Below are 15224 nucleotides of genomic sequence, written 5' to 3' on the forward strand. Positions count from 1 at the left end.
GGAGTAGCCCCTGAGCATTGCTGGGTGGGACCCAAAAAGACAAACACAAAAACAAAATAGGCAGCCAGCTTCTGCCTCTTGATTTGCTCACGGTAGAAGCCTGTCATCTGTGTTGAGGAAGACTCACCTGCTCCCTGGGGTGCCCATATAGTGGGCCCCAGAGAAGCATGTGCAGGCTTTCTCAGCATTGGGACCCCAACCACCGTGTCAATCCTTATGCCCCCTTCTGCACCATTCCTTCAGCCTTGAGAGCCCCCAGACCCCTGGAGCAGAAATAAATGTTTTCTTCTATTCCCCCACCCTCTTTGCATTTTTTTTTTCTTTTTGGGTCACACCTGGCGATGCACAGGGGTTACTCCTGGCTCTGCACTCAGGAATTACCCCTGACTGTGCTCAGGGGACCATATGGGATGCTGGGATTTGAACCCGGGTCGGCCGCGTGCAAGGCAAACGCCCTACCCGCTGTGCTATCTCTCCAGCCCCCCCCCCCCTTTGCATTTTTGTTGAAAGAATCTGTGAGCCTAACAAATGCTGGTGGATTTTATGTGATGAAATTTGGGGTGATTTGTTCCATGGCACAAATCACATGGAGCAGTCAGCATATAGTGTCGGGAGTAGAATCTGACATCGCTCTGATAGTATCTTTACATAATAGGCCCCTGGAGAAACCTCCAGATTCAGTGACAGCGTGTCTGATGGTATTTACAGTTTTTACTATTTCCTCCAGTGCACGGATTTGATCAACTTAAGAGTTCTAGGATTTGATCCAATCAGGAGTTGTAGGGTTTGATTGAGTCAGGAGTTCTTGGATTTGATTGAGTGAGGAGTTGTAAGGTTTGATTAAGTGAGGAGTTCTAGGATTTGATCAAGTCAGGAGTTCTAAGGCAGGACCTCAATGACTTTGGACTAAAAGACTTTGACGAGACAATCAGGTGATTTTTTTTTATTATTATTCTTACTCCATCTTCTTCCTTTCTCAAGTCTTCCTTCATCCCCTATTATCCTTTGTGGATCCATCAAGGCATCATCATTACTCTGGTTCTGTTGGGAGCAGAGAAATGTGTAGTCTCACAGACGGACAAGAGACAGTGTTCTGTGTCAATCTGACCAGTAAGCAGCATTCCTGATTGTTGTTTCCAGAACTGGTGCATCTGTCAAATGTTTTCTTTTTCATGCCATATTGCACCAGGAAAAAAATATATACACAGCTTAAAAAAAAATATATATATATATATATACATGTATACACACACACACACACACACAAACACACTGCACTTCTTCCTCATAGGTGTACATGTCTGCCCACACTGTCTGATATGCAGCATGAACACCTTTGATTCAAGTGCTCAGTAGAATAGTTTTTACTTAGCCTGTAGTACTCCATGTCTCAGTTTGGATTATGGACTCACTCTAATTTTTCTTTTTTTTGGGGGGGGGGTCACACCTGGCAATGCACAGGAGTTACTCCTGGCTCTGCACTCAGGAATTACTCCTTGCGGTGCTCAGGGGACCATATGGGATGCTGGGAATCGAACCTGGGTCGGCCGCGTGCAAGGCAAATGCCCTACCCGCTGTGCTATCGCTCCAGCCCCTCACTCTAATTTTTCATTTTTTTTGACCTTGCCACAAATACTTCCTAGTCACACATACATGATAGTAGATTGTAATTGCTCTTCCTCATGTTTTTCTTTGATAAAGGATGAAGTTTTGCCAATAGTTTATTTTCTTTTCTGTCTAAGCATCATTTAATGGTTCCTAACTTAGTGATCACTTCAGAAGATTCTCCTGGGCTTTATATAACATGTTTCATTTTTGTTTTGTTTTGTCTTTATTTTGGGGGTGGGGGGAATGTTTATGAGGGATCATTTTGTCACACAGAGTAAGTGTTCGGGGCTTACTGCTGGCTCTGTGCTCGGATACCACTCTGTTAAGGCTTGGGAGACAATGTTTAGTTCTGGGGAATCCAGCCTGGGTTGACCCTGTGCAAGGCAAGTGCTGTACTGACTATACTATTTCTATAACTTCTGTATATCAGGTTTTTGTTTCTTTGGTTGATATGGCTACCTTTGGCTTGGTGCTCGGGGCCTCTCCTGGGGAGACTTCAGGGATTGTGTGGTACTAAGGATCAAATCTGAGCTCCGTAACATTTTTTCTTATGAGTATGTTTGCACTAAGACATTTCTCTTTAATGATTATGATCGTTTTTTTCCCCAAGAGTTGAAATTACTCAGATTTGCTCTGAAAAAACATTTGAGAGAATTTTTTTTTGAAAAAACACCAGAAATATCATTGCATCAGATCTTTTGGTTAGCTTCATCTCTTCTAAATAAACAGACACTTTATTTTTTAATTCCTGACACATTTTAATACATTGCACATCAAACCTCACCCTCAACCAATTTCCTGAAAAGTCACCAACACACTGTCAAATGCCTTGTTATGAGCAGTGAGCTAACATGCGAAGGTTAATTGTTTAGAATGTTGCTTCCTGATCCTCAAATATTTAATATGGTTGTTAGCAAATGCCTGCTTTTGTATGCAGGAAGGGGTACATTTTACATAAATTACTATAAATACCATGTTTATGACATGGAGTAACAGGCACCACCCAATAAATAACATTTATTAGACGAATCCGACCGTTTCCTATCATAGAATTTCACGAAGTAAAGGGGACGCTGAGAGCTATAAGAAAAGCTGGGAATGGAGAAGGGAGAGTTGAAATTTAGGGGTCATTTTTTTTTTTTGTTACTAGTTTTAGATGGATATGGGTGGGAATCATGTCTTCGATGGGCGATTTTATGGGAATTTTCAGGAAGAATAATAAAGTTTGGGTCTCTCTCCAAGGCTTCCCTGAGAGAAAGGTTCCCAAAAAGAAAGGTTCGGGAGGAAAAGTGTGCAAGCTTAGCTAACACCCCTAAGTTTATGCGTTTCTCTCGGTGAAGCTGAGAAGTTAGTTACTGCACCATGATTATAATTCCTCTCTAAGCACTGGAAACCTCCAGCCAAAATGTGTATCCTTCCTTGATTTGTCTCCTGAGTCTTTCCAGTTGTTCTTGGAATATAACACCAACATCTCTATGCATCATTTCATAAATACAAAGTGGTTGAGGGACCTGGAGAGATAGTACAACAGCTGACGTGGTTTCGATTCCCTGGCACCACGTATGCTCCACTGGGTCCTGTCAGGAGTAACCGCTGAGCCAGTGTCCAGGAGTAAGCCCTGAACACTCTTGGGTGTGGCCCCAAACGAAAGCACAACAAGCCAAAAAACTACTATAAGATCATATTGGATCAGTCCAATTCCTGACACCTCATGGTCCTAGAACACCCCCTGGTACAGCTCTCATGGTCCCCAACACCACGGGGAGGTTCTGGTTGGTCCCTGTATAAAAGACCAGAGCCAAGGTGCATGGCATTCTTTTTTTTTTTTTTTTTTTTTGCTTTTTGGGTCACACCCGGCATTGCTCAGGGCTTACTCCTGGCTTTGCACTCAGGAATCACTGCTGGCTGGCGCTGCTCAGGGAATCATATGGGATGCTGGGAATCAAACCTGAGTTGGCTGCGTGTAAGACAGACGCCCTACCTGCTGTGCTATCGCTACAGCCCCTGCATGGCATTCTTGAACTTTTGCATGGACATGCCAACCTGGATGCTGAGAATAGCTGGTGGGCTCCCCAAGCTTCCTGAGCACTATTTAGGAGCTCCCTTCCCTCCAAACAATCTAAAAAAGAGAGAAAGAGAAAGAAAAAAAAGTCTTACCATGATATGAGAAGATGGAAATCAAAATTTTGGTGTTTTTTTTTTTTTTTAAACAAAGGTGGCCATAAAAGCCAGGAGGATGTTGGCAAGAGAGAAATTCTCTGGGTGCTCTACTTTCTTTTTGTTTGTTTTTTTGTTTTTTTTGCTTTCTGGGTCACACCCAGCGATACACAGATACACAGGGGTTACTCCTGGCTCTGCACTCAGGAATTACTCCTGGCGGTGCTCAGGGGACCATATGGGATGCTGGTAATCGAACCAGGGTCGGCCTCATGCAAGGCAAACGCCCTACCCGCTGTGCTATTGCTCCAGCCCCATCTGCTACTTCCTTATGTGTATCAATTTGCGCTGAGTTAGACTTGCTATCATGTTCCATGGCTGAGTTTAGTGAGTATTGGCCCCTGGGGGAAGGTGGGAGGTGTTGGTGAGGGTCAGGGCACTGGAGTGTGTGCTTTGTAGAAAGTCCGGTTTCAGTCCCTGGCCCTGCATGGTTCCCCAGTTACTACCAGAAGCCACCTATGAGCACTGAGACAGGAGCAGCCCTCAAGCACCGCCAGGTGTTCTCTGAGCCCCCCACCCCCTACTCCAGTTGGTTTCACGAGGAAAAGGCAAGGTAATAAATTGAGCAATGCATTGTGGCTCTTTATCACTGTTGGCTGCGTTGGAGAGAAAGTCCAGCAGCTTGCTTTTCTTGCAGCCAACCCTGGTGAGATCATGGGCACCACATATGGTCCCCTGAGCACAGAGCCAGGAGTAAGCTAAGCACAGTAGAAAGTTGCCCCAAAAAACAACAACCAACAACTAAACAAGATTATTGTTACCTGAAACCAACAATGCTTATGACCACCAAAGGATTATTAAAAGCATCCATAATGAATTGGCTTAATGTTAGTGCTATTCCTCCTTTCTCTAAAAAGTACCCTTTCTCCTGTTAAGAACTTGATGACCCACTTGGGATTACTTTCCAGAGTGGACCACTTTAGTAGACATTTTATGTAGGATTATTCTCTACGTACAGAAGTACCAGTATGACATTGTTTACTATAAGTATGACTCTTGATTTTCCTGTGGTGTAGCCTAAAACATTCCAGTGCTTATTTAGTTGTTATGTGCCTTTATCAGTTGCAGTTTATTCTTTTTTTTCCAAAAAAACCTATAAAATGATTCCATTAAAATTTTTATTAAAAAATTTAATAAAATTTCATTAAATTTATAAATTATAAGTTAATTTTATAAAATTATAAATTAATAAAATAAACAAATTATTAATAATTAATTAAAAATAAAAAGATTTTGTTGTAAAAAACCTATAAAATGAATGTATTAGAATACATGGTTTGGTTTTTTCTTAAAAATTTTTTAAATTTTATTGAATCACCATGAGATAGTTACAAGCTTTCATGTTTGGGTTACAATCTCACAATGATCAAACACCCATCCCTCCACCAGTGCACATCCTCCACCACCAATATCTCAGGTATACCTCCCTTTTCCCACCCTCCTCCTACCTCCATGGCAGACAATATTCACCATACTCTCTCTCTACTTTTGGGCATTATGACTTGCAACACAGACACTGAGAGGTCATCATGTTTGGTCCATTATCTCCTTTCAGCATGCATCTCTCATCCCAGCTGGTTCCTCCAGCCGTCATTTTCTTAGTGATCCCTTCTCTATTCCATCTGCCTTCTCCCTTCCACCCATGAAGCAGGCTTCCAGCTATGGGGCAATTCCCCTGGCCCTTGTCTCTACTGACCTTGGGGTATCACCAAAACTTTTGATTCTTCTACCTCTTTTATCTTGTTAGTTTGTTTTTAAGTCGAGACAGCACTGATTATGAGTGTGATGTTTGCTTTAAGGGTGCAGTGCTCCCCTCTCCTTCCCCAGAGTATGAGCAACCCTCCCCCATAGTCCGTTGGTCCCTCCTGCCCTCGCCAGTCCCTGCCTTCAGTCTCGCTGCTGTGCCCCTCTCTGAGTTTGTTTTCCTTGGACACTCTCTACTCCCTTAGATTAGTTTTTAGCCCACACATGGGTAAAGTCATCTGATATTTGTCTTCCTCCTTCTGACTTATTTTGCTTTCCATGACCCTTCCAGTTCCATGTTGCAAAAGGCGAAATTTCATGTATACTATGCACTGTAGCACTGTAGCACTGTCGTCCCATTTTTTTGTTCATCGATCTGCTCGAGCGGGCACCAGTAACATCTCCATTGTGAGACTTGTTGTTGCTGTTTTTGGCATATCGAATATTCCATGGGTAGCTTGCCAGGCTCTGCCATACGGGCAGGATCTGGTAGCCTGCTGGGATCTCCTAGGCGGATGGAGGAATCGAACTCAGGTCGACTGCGTTTGAGGCAAATGCTCTACCTGCTGTGCTCCAGTCCATGTATACTATATGTGTTATATATTTGTACATCTCTCTATAAATTTTAACTTCCTTTTTGAGGGGGAGAGGGTACACATAGCGGTGGTCAGGGCTCAGAGCTTACTGTTGGCTCTATGCCTAGGAATCACCCCTGGCAAGGCTTGGGGGGTCATATGCGGGGCCAGGATTCGAATCCCTACTGTGTGGAAGGCAAGCATCTTACCCACTATACATGCTAAAATTATTATATGTGTGTATACACACACACACTCTGAGAAATTGTGTGTCTATAATGCCATGCCTTTCTTTCATCTGTTAACTGAATACCGAGTAGTTGGGTCTTAGAGGTGTTTTTAGTTTTTTGGCTTGGTTTTGTTTTGGTTTGGGGCCCACACCTGGCTGTGCTCAGGGCTTACCCCTCTGTGTTTATCCTAATGGGACTCAGGGGATCATATCAGAAATTGAATCTGGATGAGCCCCATAAGGTGCAAAGCAAGCACCTTACCTGCTGTACTCTCTCTCCAGCCTCTGGTTGTGCTTGTAGTTTTTTCTCAAGATTATTTATGGATTACCTAGCAACTTCCCCAAAGCACCTCTGGTCCTGATCTCATTCTTGGGAATGCTCACTCAGTCCACTGGTGCAGTGTTTCGGGCCAGGTGTGAGGGAGTACCGGGGTCATGCTCAACAGTGCTTAGGACCCTTATGGTGTCAGAGAGAGAACTAGGGGCCTAGCATGTGCTCACTAACCTAATTTATGTTCCATACCAGGCCAATGATGTTAACGGAGCAGGATTATACTAAGGGCTACAAGAAGAAACTTAGTGTCCCAACTTTCCGAAGTGGAGAACAACTAGTTCCCCATTGCTAAATACTTTTGTGTATGAGTTGAAAATAGAATTCAGGGGCCAGAGGAATAATACAGCTGTTTGCCTTGCACATGGCCAGTCTGCGTTAATCCCTGGCACCCCAGATGGAGCATCACAGGAAGCAATCCCTGAGCATCGCTGGGTGTGCTTCCCGACCCCACCCCCATAAATAAATAAATAAATAAAATCAGATTCAACGCCATTGTTAATTAACAATAACCAGAACTCAGAGGGCTGGTGGTGGATCCTGTGTCTCGGTGATGGTCTTCTTATTACACCCAGGGGAGTCTTTTTACCATTAACTGTCACTACTCTTTTCTCTTCTGCAATGAAATTGTCAGCCACCACTTGTGGTGAGGTTGCAAAAGCAGTTTAATTATAAAAGAGATGAAGAGCCCTCAGTTTAAAAATACTTTTCGTTTTCCCAGAAAACCTGTTTATCCCTACCATCTCCTCCCACTGTACCCTGGCGTTCCCCAAATCCCCCCCAGCTCCGCTTACACGTCTATTTGTCTTTCTGGTGGTGCCACGTTTGGAAGTCTCATTAAAACCAGCATCTGTTCTGTTTTAGGAGAAACCCGATGCCAGCCCCACGTCACTTCAGCTGCGGTCCCAGATCGAAGTAAGCACAATGACTTTAATCGTCTATTTTTGCTTCTGCCTCTCTTTTTTTTTTTTTTTAGCGATATTTTGTACAAATGAGACAAACCTTCTGCTCAGCCTCACTGACGCTATGAATCTTCTCTCCTAGGAGTCCTTGGGCTTCTGCAGTGCTGTGTCGACCCCAGAAGTGGAAAGAAAGTAAGTTTCCCTCCCTGACCGTGTCCTGGACGAGCATGTCTAAGAAGGTGTCTTTCAGGTCCATTTTGGAAGAAGTCACTTGGTGTGTGTGTGTGTGCTGCGGGGATCTTGATACAAGTTTCCTCTGTGCTCTGTGTATGTGTGTGTATGTGTGTGTGTGTGTGTGTGTGTGTGTCTGTCTCTGTTTCTTTGTGTGTGTGTGTGTGAGAGCCTGTGTGTCTGTGTGTGTTGTGTTGTGGCGCTTGTGTTGTGTATATAATGGGTAGGTGGTTGAGTTTGGTGGATTCAATTGGCCGTGCCGACCAGCTATGCCTTAATGCAGTTTTCTCCCTGCTTACTGTGAGTGATCCCAAACTTCACTCTCTAGACCTAGAGGATAGGAAAGGAGAGTGAAATCAAATGAAATGGGCTTTCTCTTTAATATATAACACGTAAAAAAAAAAAAAAGAGAGAGAGAGTGAGTCATAGAGACGCCAGCCACAAAAATAAAATACATTCTGATATAAAATAATGATTTACCAGATAACCCATCCTCTGGGCCTTACGTTGGTAGGTGATAGGTAGGTAGTAAAACAAGAACCAGGTCTGGTGACAGAAAATGCCAAATGTGGACTGGCCTTTCCTGTGAAAGAATATTTGTGTTTCCCGGTTTCAACTTCAACCCTGTAATATTTACTCGCATGGAAGATAATTCTATAGTGTGTGTTTCCGGCATGTCTTTGAGGCAATTTCAAAATGGAAACTTTAAAAAATTTTTTTTTTCTCTAGCCTTTTCCTTTTTGACTTTTATGTCCTCGTAATTATGCTAGAAAGTTCTATTTTCGACCTCCTGAGGTAAAGGAATTCAAGCAGGTCTGACACTAAATGCACACTTCCCTTGGCACGGTGCCACCGACCCTGCTTCCTGCCAGGAAGAGCAGCAGAGAAGTGGCTTGGGCAAAGGTATTTGTGGAATGAGACGCGCTTGTTGCTCGAGTCTGTGTGTGCTTTAGAGCACAGGCTCCTAATCCATCCACGTGTGCACGCTGCTGGCACCCAGACAGGCAGTGGGGAGGCTGTTCTTCCTAAGCTCCGGTGCCCTGTTTCAGAGGCTAAACGGATCTGGTTTCAGGAGTAATGAGCGAAGGAAAACCACGGCCATTGGTCCATCCCACCATCAAGGCTAAAGGAGAAACAGCCAAGGGACCTGAACTTTTCGGTGTGTGTTTCCTTCCAGGGATCTTGTTGTAGGGAGAGGCTGAAAGAGACGGAGACTGAGCTTGTCTATTGATGTTGGTCATCAGTGATGTGGAAGGAAGCCAGCGTGGGCATAAGCAGCGTGTGCGAGGCGTGTTGGGTTCTCTGGGTCTACTTTGCTGCCCATGGGGTGTCCAACTGGCTGAGAACTCAGGTGCCCTCCCAGAATGGTTGAATCCTTCAGGAATAAGAAATGTTTGCCTGGTCTCCTGAGAGTGGGTGACTCACCACGTTTGTACTAATCTTAGTAAGCTGGGTTTTTCTTCTGCCCCTCAATTGTGAGGAGTCATTCTTTCCGTGTTTATATCCTTCCCGCCGTAAAATCCGACCTGGCACTTGTGGCCAGAAAGAAAGAAACTGACACCTCCTTTGCACACGGACCGTACCCGCAGCTCGCCAGGACCTTGTGTCCATCTGCCATCTGACTTTTGTTCTCTGAGAAGGTTGACTTTAGCCTTTTTGTAAATAACAATTGAGGATGGCGTCTTAATCCATTCCAGTACCCAATTCTCTTCTGTAACCTATATGACACTTTGTTTACTTAAAAAGACAAAAACAAAAAAACCCTTGACATTGGTGATGGGAAATGTGCACTGGTAAAAGGACAGGTGTTGGAACATTATATGATTGAAATCCAATCTCACTGTGGTTCAAAAAATAAAACAAATGTTAAGTTTACAGATAAGTGACAAGAATTGGGCAGCGAGATCCCATGTAGCTTTTTCTTAGTCATTGACTCGAATGCTCTTGTTTACTACCCTACGTGCATGCGCATGCACACACACACACACACACACACACACACACTCATGCAGTGTCACCACTTCATTGCCGAACAATTTGACAGAAAGTTGTAGATTTCATAACTTAAGCGTGCATCTCTTAGGGACAAGGTTATTTCCTTATAATACTGCTAATGACGCAATCTAAGACATGAAATAGTATTCAGTATTCATATTCAAGTTTCTCTGTTTGAACAGTGCGTCTTTAGCTTGTTACTTTTTTTCAAGCCACTTAAAAATAAAATGACTCTTTCCATTTATCATATCCCTTGCTGTGTTTCATCTGGAAGTATCTCTCGCTCTGTGCTCAGGGATTATTCCTGGTGGTGCCTCTGGAGTCTCTATGTGGTAGCAGGATTGAACCAGGGTTGTCCACATGCAAGGCAAGCCCCTTAGCTCTGGATTCTGTCTCCAACCTCCCAAAGGTATTTGGGGGTTTTGTCTTGTTTTGTTTTGATTTGGTTTGGTTGTCCTTTGGTTTTAAAATACTCTGGATACCCCAGATCAGATTAGAATCTGGGTAGGTATGATGAGTCTTTCCATTCAACTCTTTGTGTTTTTGTACTTGTGGATGCAAATTGTGCTGAAAGCAAACAAGCCTGCCCTTCTTCAGATCGGAATGCTTGCTGGTAGCTTTGCACCCTCCAGAGGATGACCTGGCAAACCAGCTGGTTGTGTCTGGTTAGTGTCTGCAAAGGATCTGCCAACCAAAATATCCCTTTGAGAAGCCAGTCGTGCTGCCCGGGCAGGCGTTTTCTTATGCTTTTTTATTCTGGAGGTCAGAGAAGAGAGTAAGCAAGAGGAAGCCTCACAGAACTCAGGCTTCGAAGCCAGCAGGACCCTGGTGAGTTGGTCCAGATGGTCCATGCCTTCTAGGTCATGCCCTGCTTTAGTCTCTGGACCTCAACACCTTTTTCTCTCTCCATTCCTCCCCTCCCTTCGCCCCCTCACCCCCCAGATAATCCCCTTTCTCAAGAGGATAGCAGACCTTGGTTTTAACACCAGTGTTTGATTTCTCTAGGCACTTCACCTCTCCCAGCTGTATTTATTTAATTAATTAATTTGGCTTTTGAGCCACAGCCAGCGATGCTCAGGGTTTACTCCTGGCTCTGCACTCAAGAAATACTCCTGATGGGGCTTGGAGGACCATATGGGATGCTGGGGATTGAACCCATGTTGGCCACATGCAAGGCAAACACCCTACCCACCATCCTCTTCCCAGCCCCTCTCCCAGTTGCATTCAGCATTTCAGGGGTTTTAGAGTAATTGGTTACTGGACTCTCGCTCTGGCTGGAAGAGATTGAGGAGATGTGTCTTTTGTGGGGTAGACAACTGAGAAACTTCTGATCCATCCATTCTGCCCTTCTCTGGCTACCTCTGTTAGATGGAGCTGGGAGCCCTGTAGATGAGCGTGACCTGCATAATAGACAGACAGACAGACATAGAATGGACTCGCTTCTCCTCCCCCCATCTGCATGCGCCGGACGGACAAAGTTCCTATTCATCGTTATCTTCTTGGCAGTCTGGTTCCTGCATATGTGTTCACTGAACATACAATAAGGCAGGTCCGGGGAGGGCTTATTTGAGCCTCTTTTGTTTATGTCTGTTTGCGTTTCCCATTAAGGAGACCGTCTACTTGATTACAAATCTTGGATTTGTGTCAAGTGTCTTGGAAGGTGAATGTTTGTTAAACTCTGTATTACTCACCGTTTGGTCATAAGAATATCTAGAGAGCAAGACGTTTTGCTGTGAAGTGTCTGTGTAACTCTGCTAAGAACAAGGTTAGCCATGTGTGTGAGAAATGGTGACCAGCAACGAATGGCCTCTATGAATTCAGGGTTCTGCAGGGTTCCATGGTTAAGAATACCTTGGGCACAGGTATTTTGCCTCATGAGGTCATCTTTCATTCCTCTGTTTGAGGGCTATATCTTGTAGTGCTAAAGGGCTGTCACAGCTCTGTGCTTGGGGGGGGGGAGGTCACTCCTAGGAGTATTCAGGGGACCATGTCATACTGGGATCGAATCTGGGCTCCCCCTATGCGGTGTGTGGGCTCAGCCTGTTGAACTGCGTGCATCTCTCTTCTCTGGTCCCTTGAGTTGGCCTATCATTGTGTGAGCTTATGAATAGAACAGTGTTTTCTGATAATGAGCTGGGTTTCTCATATGTGAGATATGTATCAGGATTGCTTACACCTGCTCTTTTCTCAAAAGTTAGCTGTAAGGAAGGCTTCTGGTTAATATAGGTGTGTATGAGAGCATTCAGTGTGGAGTTTTCAGTATGGTAGTATTGAACGAGAGTCTGAGAGTATTCACTATGAGTATTCAGTATTCAGTAGCAAGGTATTCCCATTTACAAGTGGGGAGACTGAGGCACAGAGCTGTTCATCATTTACCCCAGGCCCCAAAGTTAATAAGCAGCAGAAACCCAGATTTGATCTCAGGAAAGAAGCCATGTTCCTAAGCACTTAGGGATGATCCCAAAGTATTTAAGATTGTGTTGCTTATGCAAACAGTTCACAGGCAAGTGTATTCATCAACATTGCATAAGTAGCAGCGGTCTGCTCGGATGTATTCTGGGTCTTGGTTATTCAGCTGTCGAGGGAAGAAGGTCCAAAATAAATTTCACAACTTCCCCTTTACCTAGTGTTTTATAAGCTCTCTTTTCACTAAGTTTTTTAAATTCACCAATTTCGTTTTGCTGGTTTTCATTACCTGTGATTACACTTCAACTATGCTATGGTCAAAAAGTCCCCAAATACAGCATGATGGAAGGGAAGATAAAAAAAGGAGGGAAAAATAATAGACCAGTATTCGATGGCTGAATAAAATGAATAGAGTTGATAAATGTGCTTCACAAGCAGTTTTACTCCACTTGGATGTTATTACATGCTCAGATTTTTCCCCCCTGTTTTTTTTCCCCCCAAGCCAAACTATATCCAGCTTTATTAAAGCTACTTTTCATAAGCAATCAGGGTATTGCCCATGGCGGGACATCAGCAGAGAATTGTTAAGAGTAGCCAGTAATTTTCAGACCCCCTTCAGTCAACTGTTTAAATCAGAAAACTATTTTAAAGTCCAAAGTCTAATTCATTTGATACTCTGAATGGGGCAAGATTAGAGGGAGGATTGACCTTTCATAGTTATTTATTTATTTACTGATCTTTTGTTTGGTTTTGGTTTGGGGGTTTCTTGTTGTTGTTTTGGTTCTGGTGTGGGCTTTTCTTGTTTTTTTTGGTTTGGAGGTCATGTTGGACTGTGCTCAGAGCTGACTCCTGGCTCTGTGCTCAGGGATCACCCTGGGTGGTGCTCAAGACACCCCGTGTGGTGCTGGGATGGAAACTGGCTGCGTGTGAAGGCAAGCACACCCCGCTGTTGGTAGTTAGCTAGACACCCAGCTCATTATCAGAAAACACGGTTCCATGCCTATGCCCACACAATGATAGGCCAGCTCAGGGGACCAGAGCGATGCATGCAGTCCAACAGGTTGGGCACACGTCTTTCATAGGGGGAGCCCAGACTCGCTCCCAGCACCACATGGTCCCCTGAGTCCCCCAGGAGTGACTGAGCGTGTTGTTTAACAGCTTCTCCCCAGCCGACCCTGACTCCTAAGAAAGAGGAGAAAGGCAGGAGGATCCGTCTAAGATCCACAGCCCATCGAAGGGACCGTTGGATGGATTGCTCTTCGGAGGGGCCATTGTCTTGGTGGCCACGCTCTGAGCCCAGCGTACTTGACATATCCGGGGCAGCACTTTTGGGGGAGCCCAGGCTCCACCGGCTTCTTCCCCAGCATGAAGGGAGTTAACGCCTGTGGTGAAGGTGAGAGGGAAGACAGAACCGAGAAATGAAATTTTGTTTTTCCACCCCACAGGTGTTGGTGCTGATGTGTGAACATCAGGGTGGTACCCCTTGTCCTGGGAACCCTGAGAAAGACTCTCAAAACTGGTGGAGGAAGGTGTTATTCCCTGGATCCGGCCTGTCCGGGAGGCATTGGTTTAGTGACTCACGCCTTCCCCCGCAAAGCAACAATGCAGTGCTCTGTGTGCTGACCACAGAGCTTCCAAGAGAGATCAAGATGGCCAGGAGAGATAGTGTAGTGGGTGTAAAGTTGCGTTGCCTTGCTCGCTGGTGGGTTCAAACCCTGACACTGCATATGCATAAGGTTCCCCCAAACCCTACCAGGAGTGATCCCTGAGTGCAGAGCTAGGAGGAAGCCCTGGGTGCTGCCAGGTATAGCCCCCAAACAACAAAAAGGTACAACAAAATTCCACTTTTTTGTTTTTGTTTTTGTTTGTTTGTTTGGGGGCCATATCCAGTGATGCTCAGGCTCTTGGAATCACTCTTGGCAGTGCTTGGGGGAACACACAGGGTGCCGAGGATCGAACCTGGGTCAGCCACGTGCAAGGCAAACATCCTACCCATTGTACTAGAGCTCCTGTCCCTGCAAACTCCACATTTTTAAGGACTTGCTGAAAGATAGTGTTTCAAACCTGTACAGGGTCACTAGCAGCACAGTGTGTGACAATGCGCTCTCACTTGGCATCTCCCATATCCCCAGTTCTCAGTGCCAGGTCTGTTTGGCACCTCCATTTTCTGCAGATTCTTGCCAGCATCCGCTTCCTCTCTTTCCCCTGGGGGAACCTTCTCTCCTCTCTTTGGAAAGGGGCCGTTTTTAGCCTCGGGCCCAGGCTTCGGAGGAGCAGAGAGCAGATAACTTTCAGGTCTCTGCACTCATCCTCTGTGTGTGTGTGTGTGTGTGTGTGTGTGTGTGTGTGTGTGTGTGTGTGTGTGTGTGTGTGGTGGTGGTGGTGGTGGTGGTGGTGGTGTGTTTGGGGAATGACTCTTGGACCACACCTGACAGTGCTCAGGGCTTACTCATGGTTCTGTGCACAGAGATCACTTCTGGCAGGGCTTCGGGGACCCAGTACAGTGTTGGGATCAAATTCGAGTCAGCCACATGGAGGGCAAGTACTGTAGCCCCTATACTATCCTCTCGATGTGAACCCCCCTTTTTTTTTTGGTTGTTGTTTTCACATCCTGCGTACCAAATGGCTGAGTGCAGACAGACAGGCTTCGTGCTTCTCCACCTCCTCGAGATCCTCTGGGCATCTCCTTCCTTCCCTTAATTCAGTTTCTTTCCTCCCCTGTTGCTGAACATCGTCCCCCCCGAAGGCTGACCCCTTGACATGCTCTCCCCAAGATCCATGGCACCACATCTGACCTTGCGCTGCGCCCCCTGCGCAGACCCTGGTCCCCCTGCATGCCCACTTCTTTCCCGCCATGTCCAGACCTTGGGGTTTCCACTTTCACCTTCTCTCACGCCTGTTCTCCGCAACCTCCTTTTTCCCTCCCTACCTCTTACTGTCAGTGCTCCCTACAACCCCCCCGCCCCCCAGCCAGTTTCCCATGGCTT

At 45.4% G+C, this 15224-nt stretch overlaps 1 protein-coding gene across 3 annotated transcripts in view; it reads left to right on the forward strand.

Moving 5' to 3' along the window:
• SASH1 (SAM and SH3 domain containing 1) overlaps positions 1-15224 on the forward strand; it is a 220481-nt gene that overhangs the window by 92116 nt on the left and 113141 nt on the right. For all 3 annotated transcript variants that reach the window (XM_055134915.1, XM_055134917.1, XM_055134918.1), the window contains exons 3-4: positions 7568-7618; positions 7748-7797. In XM_055134915.1, the coding sequence (XP_054990890.1) occupies positions 7568-7618; positions 7748-7797 (101 nt within the window). The remainder of the gene's footprint in view (positions 1-7567; positions 7619-7747; positions 7798-15224) is intronic.

Source organism: Sorex araneus, chromosome 4 (assembly GCF_027595985.1).
Source record: "Sorex araneus isolate mSorAra2 chromosome 4, mSorAra2.pri, whole genome shotgun sequence".
Classification (NCBI taxonomy): domain Eukaryota; kingdom Metazoa; phylum Chordata; class Mammalia; order Eulipotyphla; family Soricidae; genus Sorex; species Sorex araneus.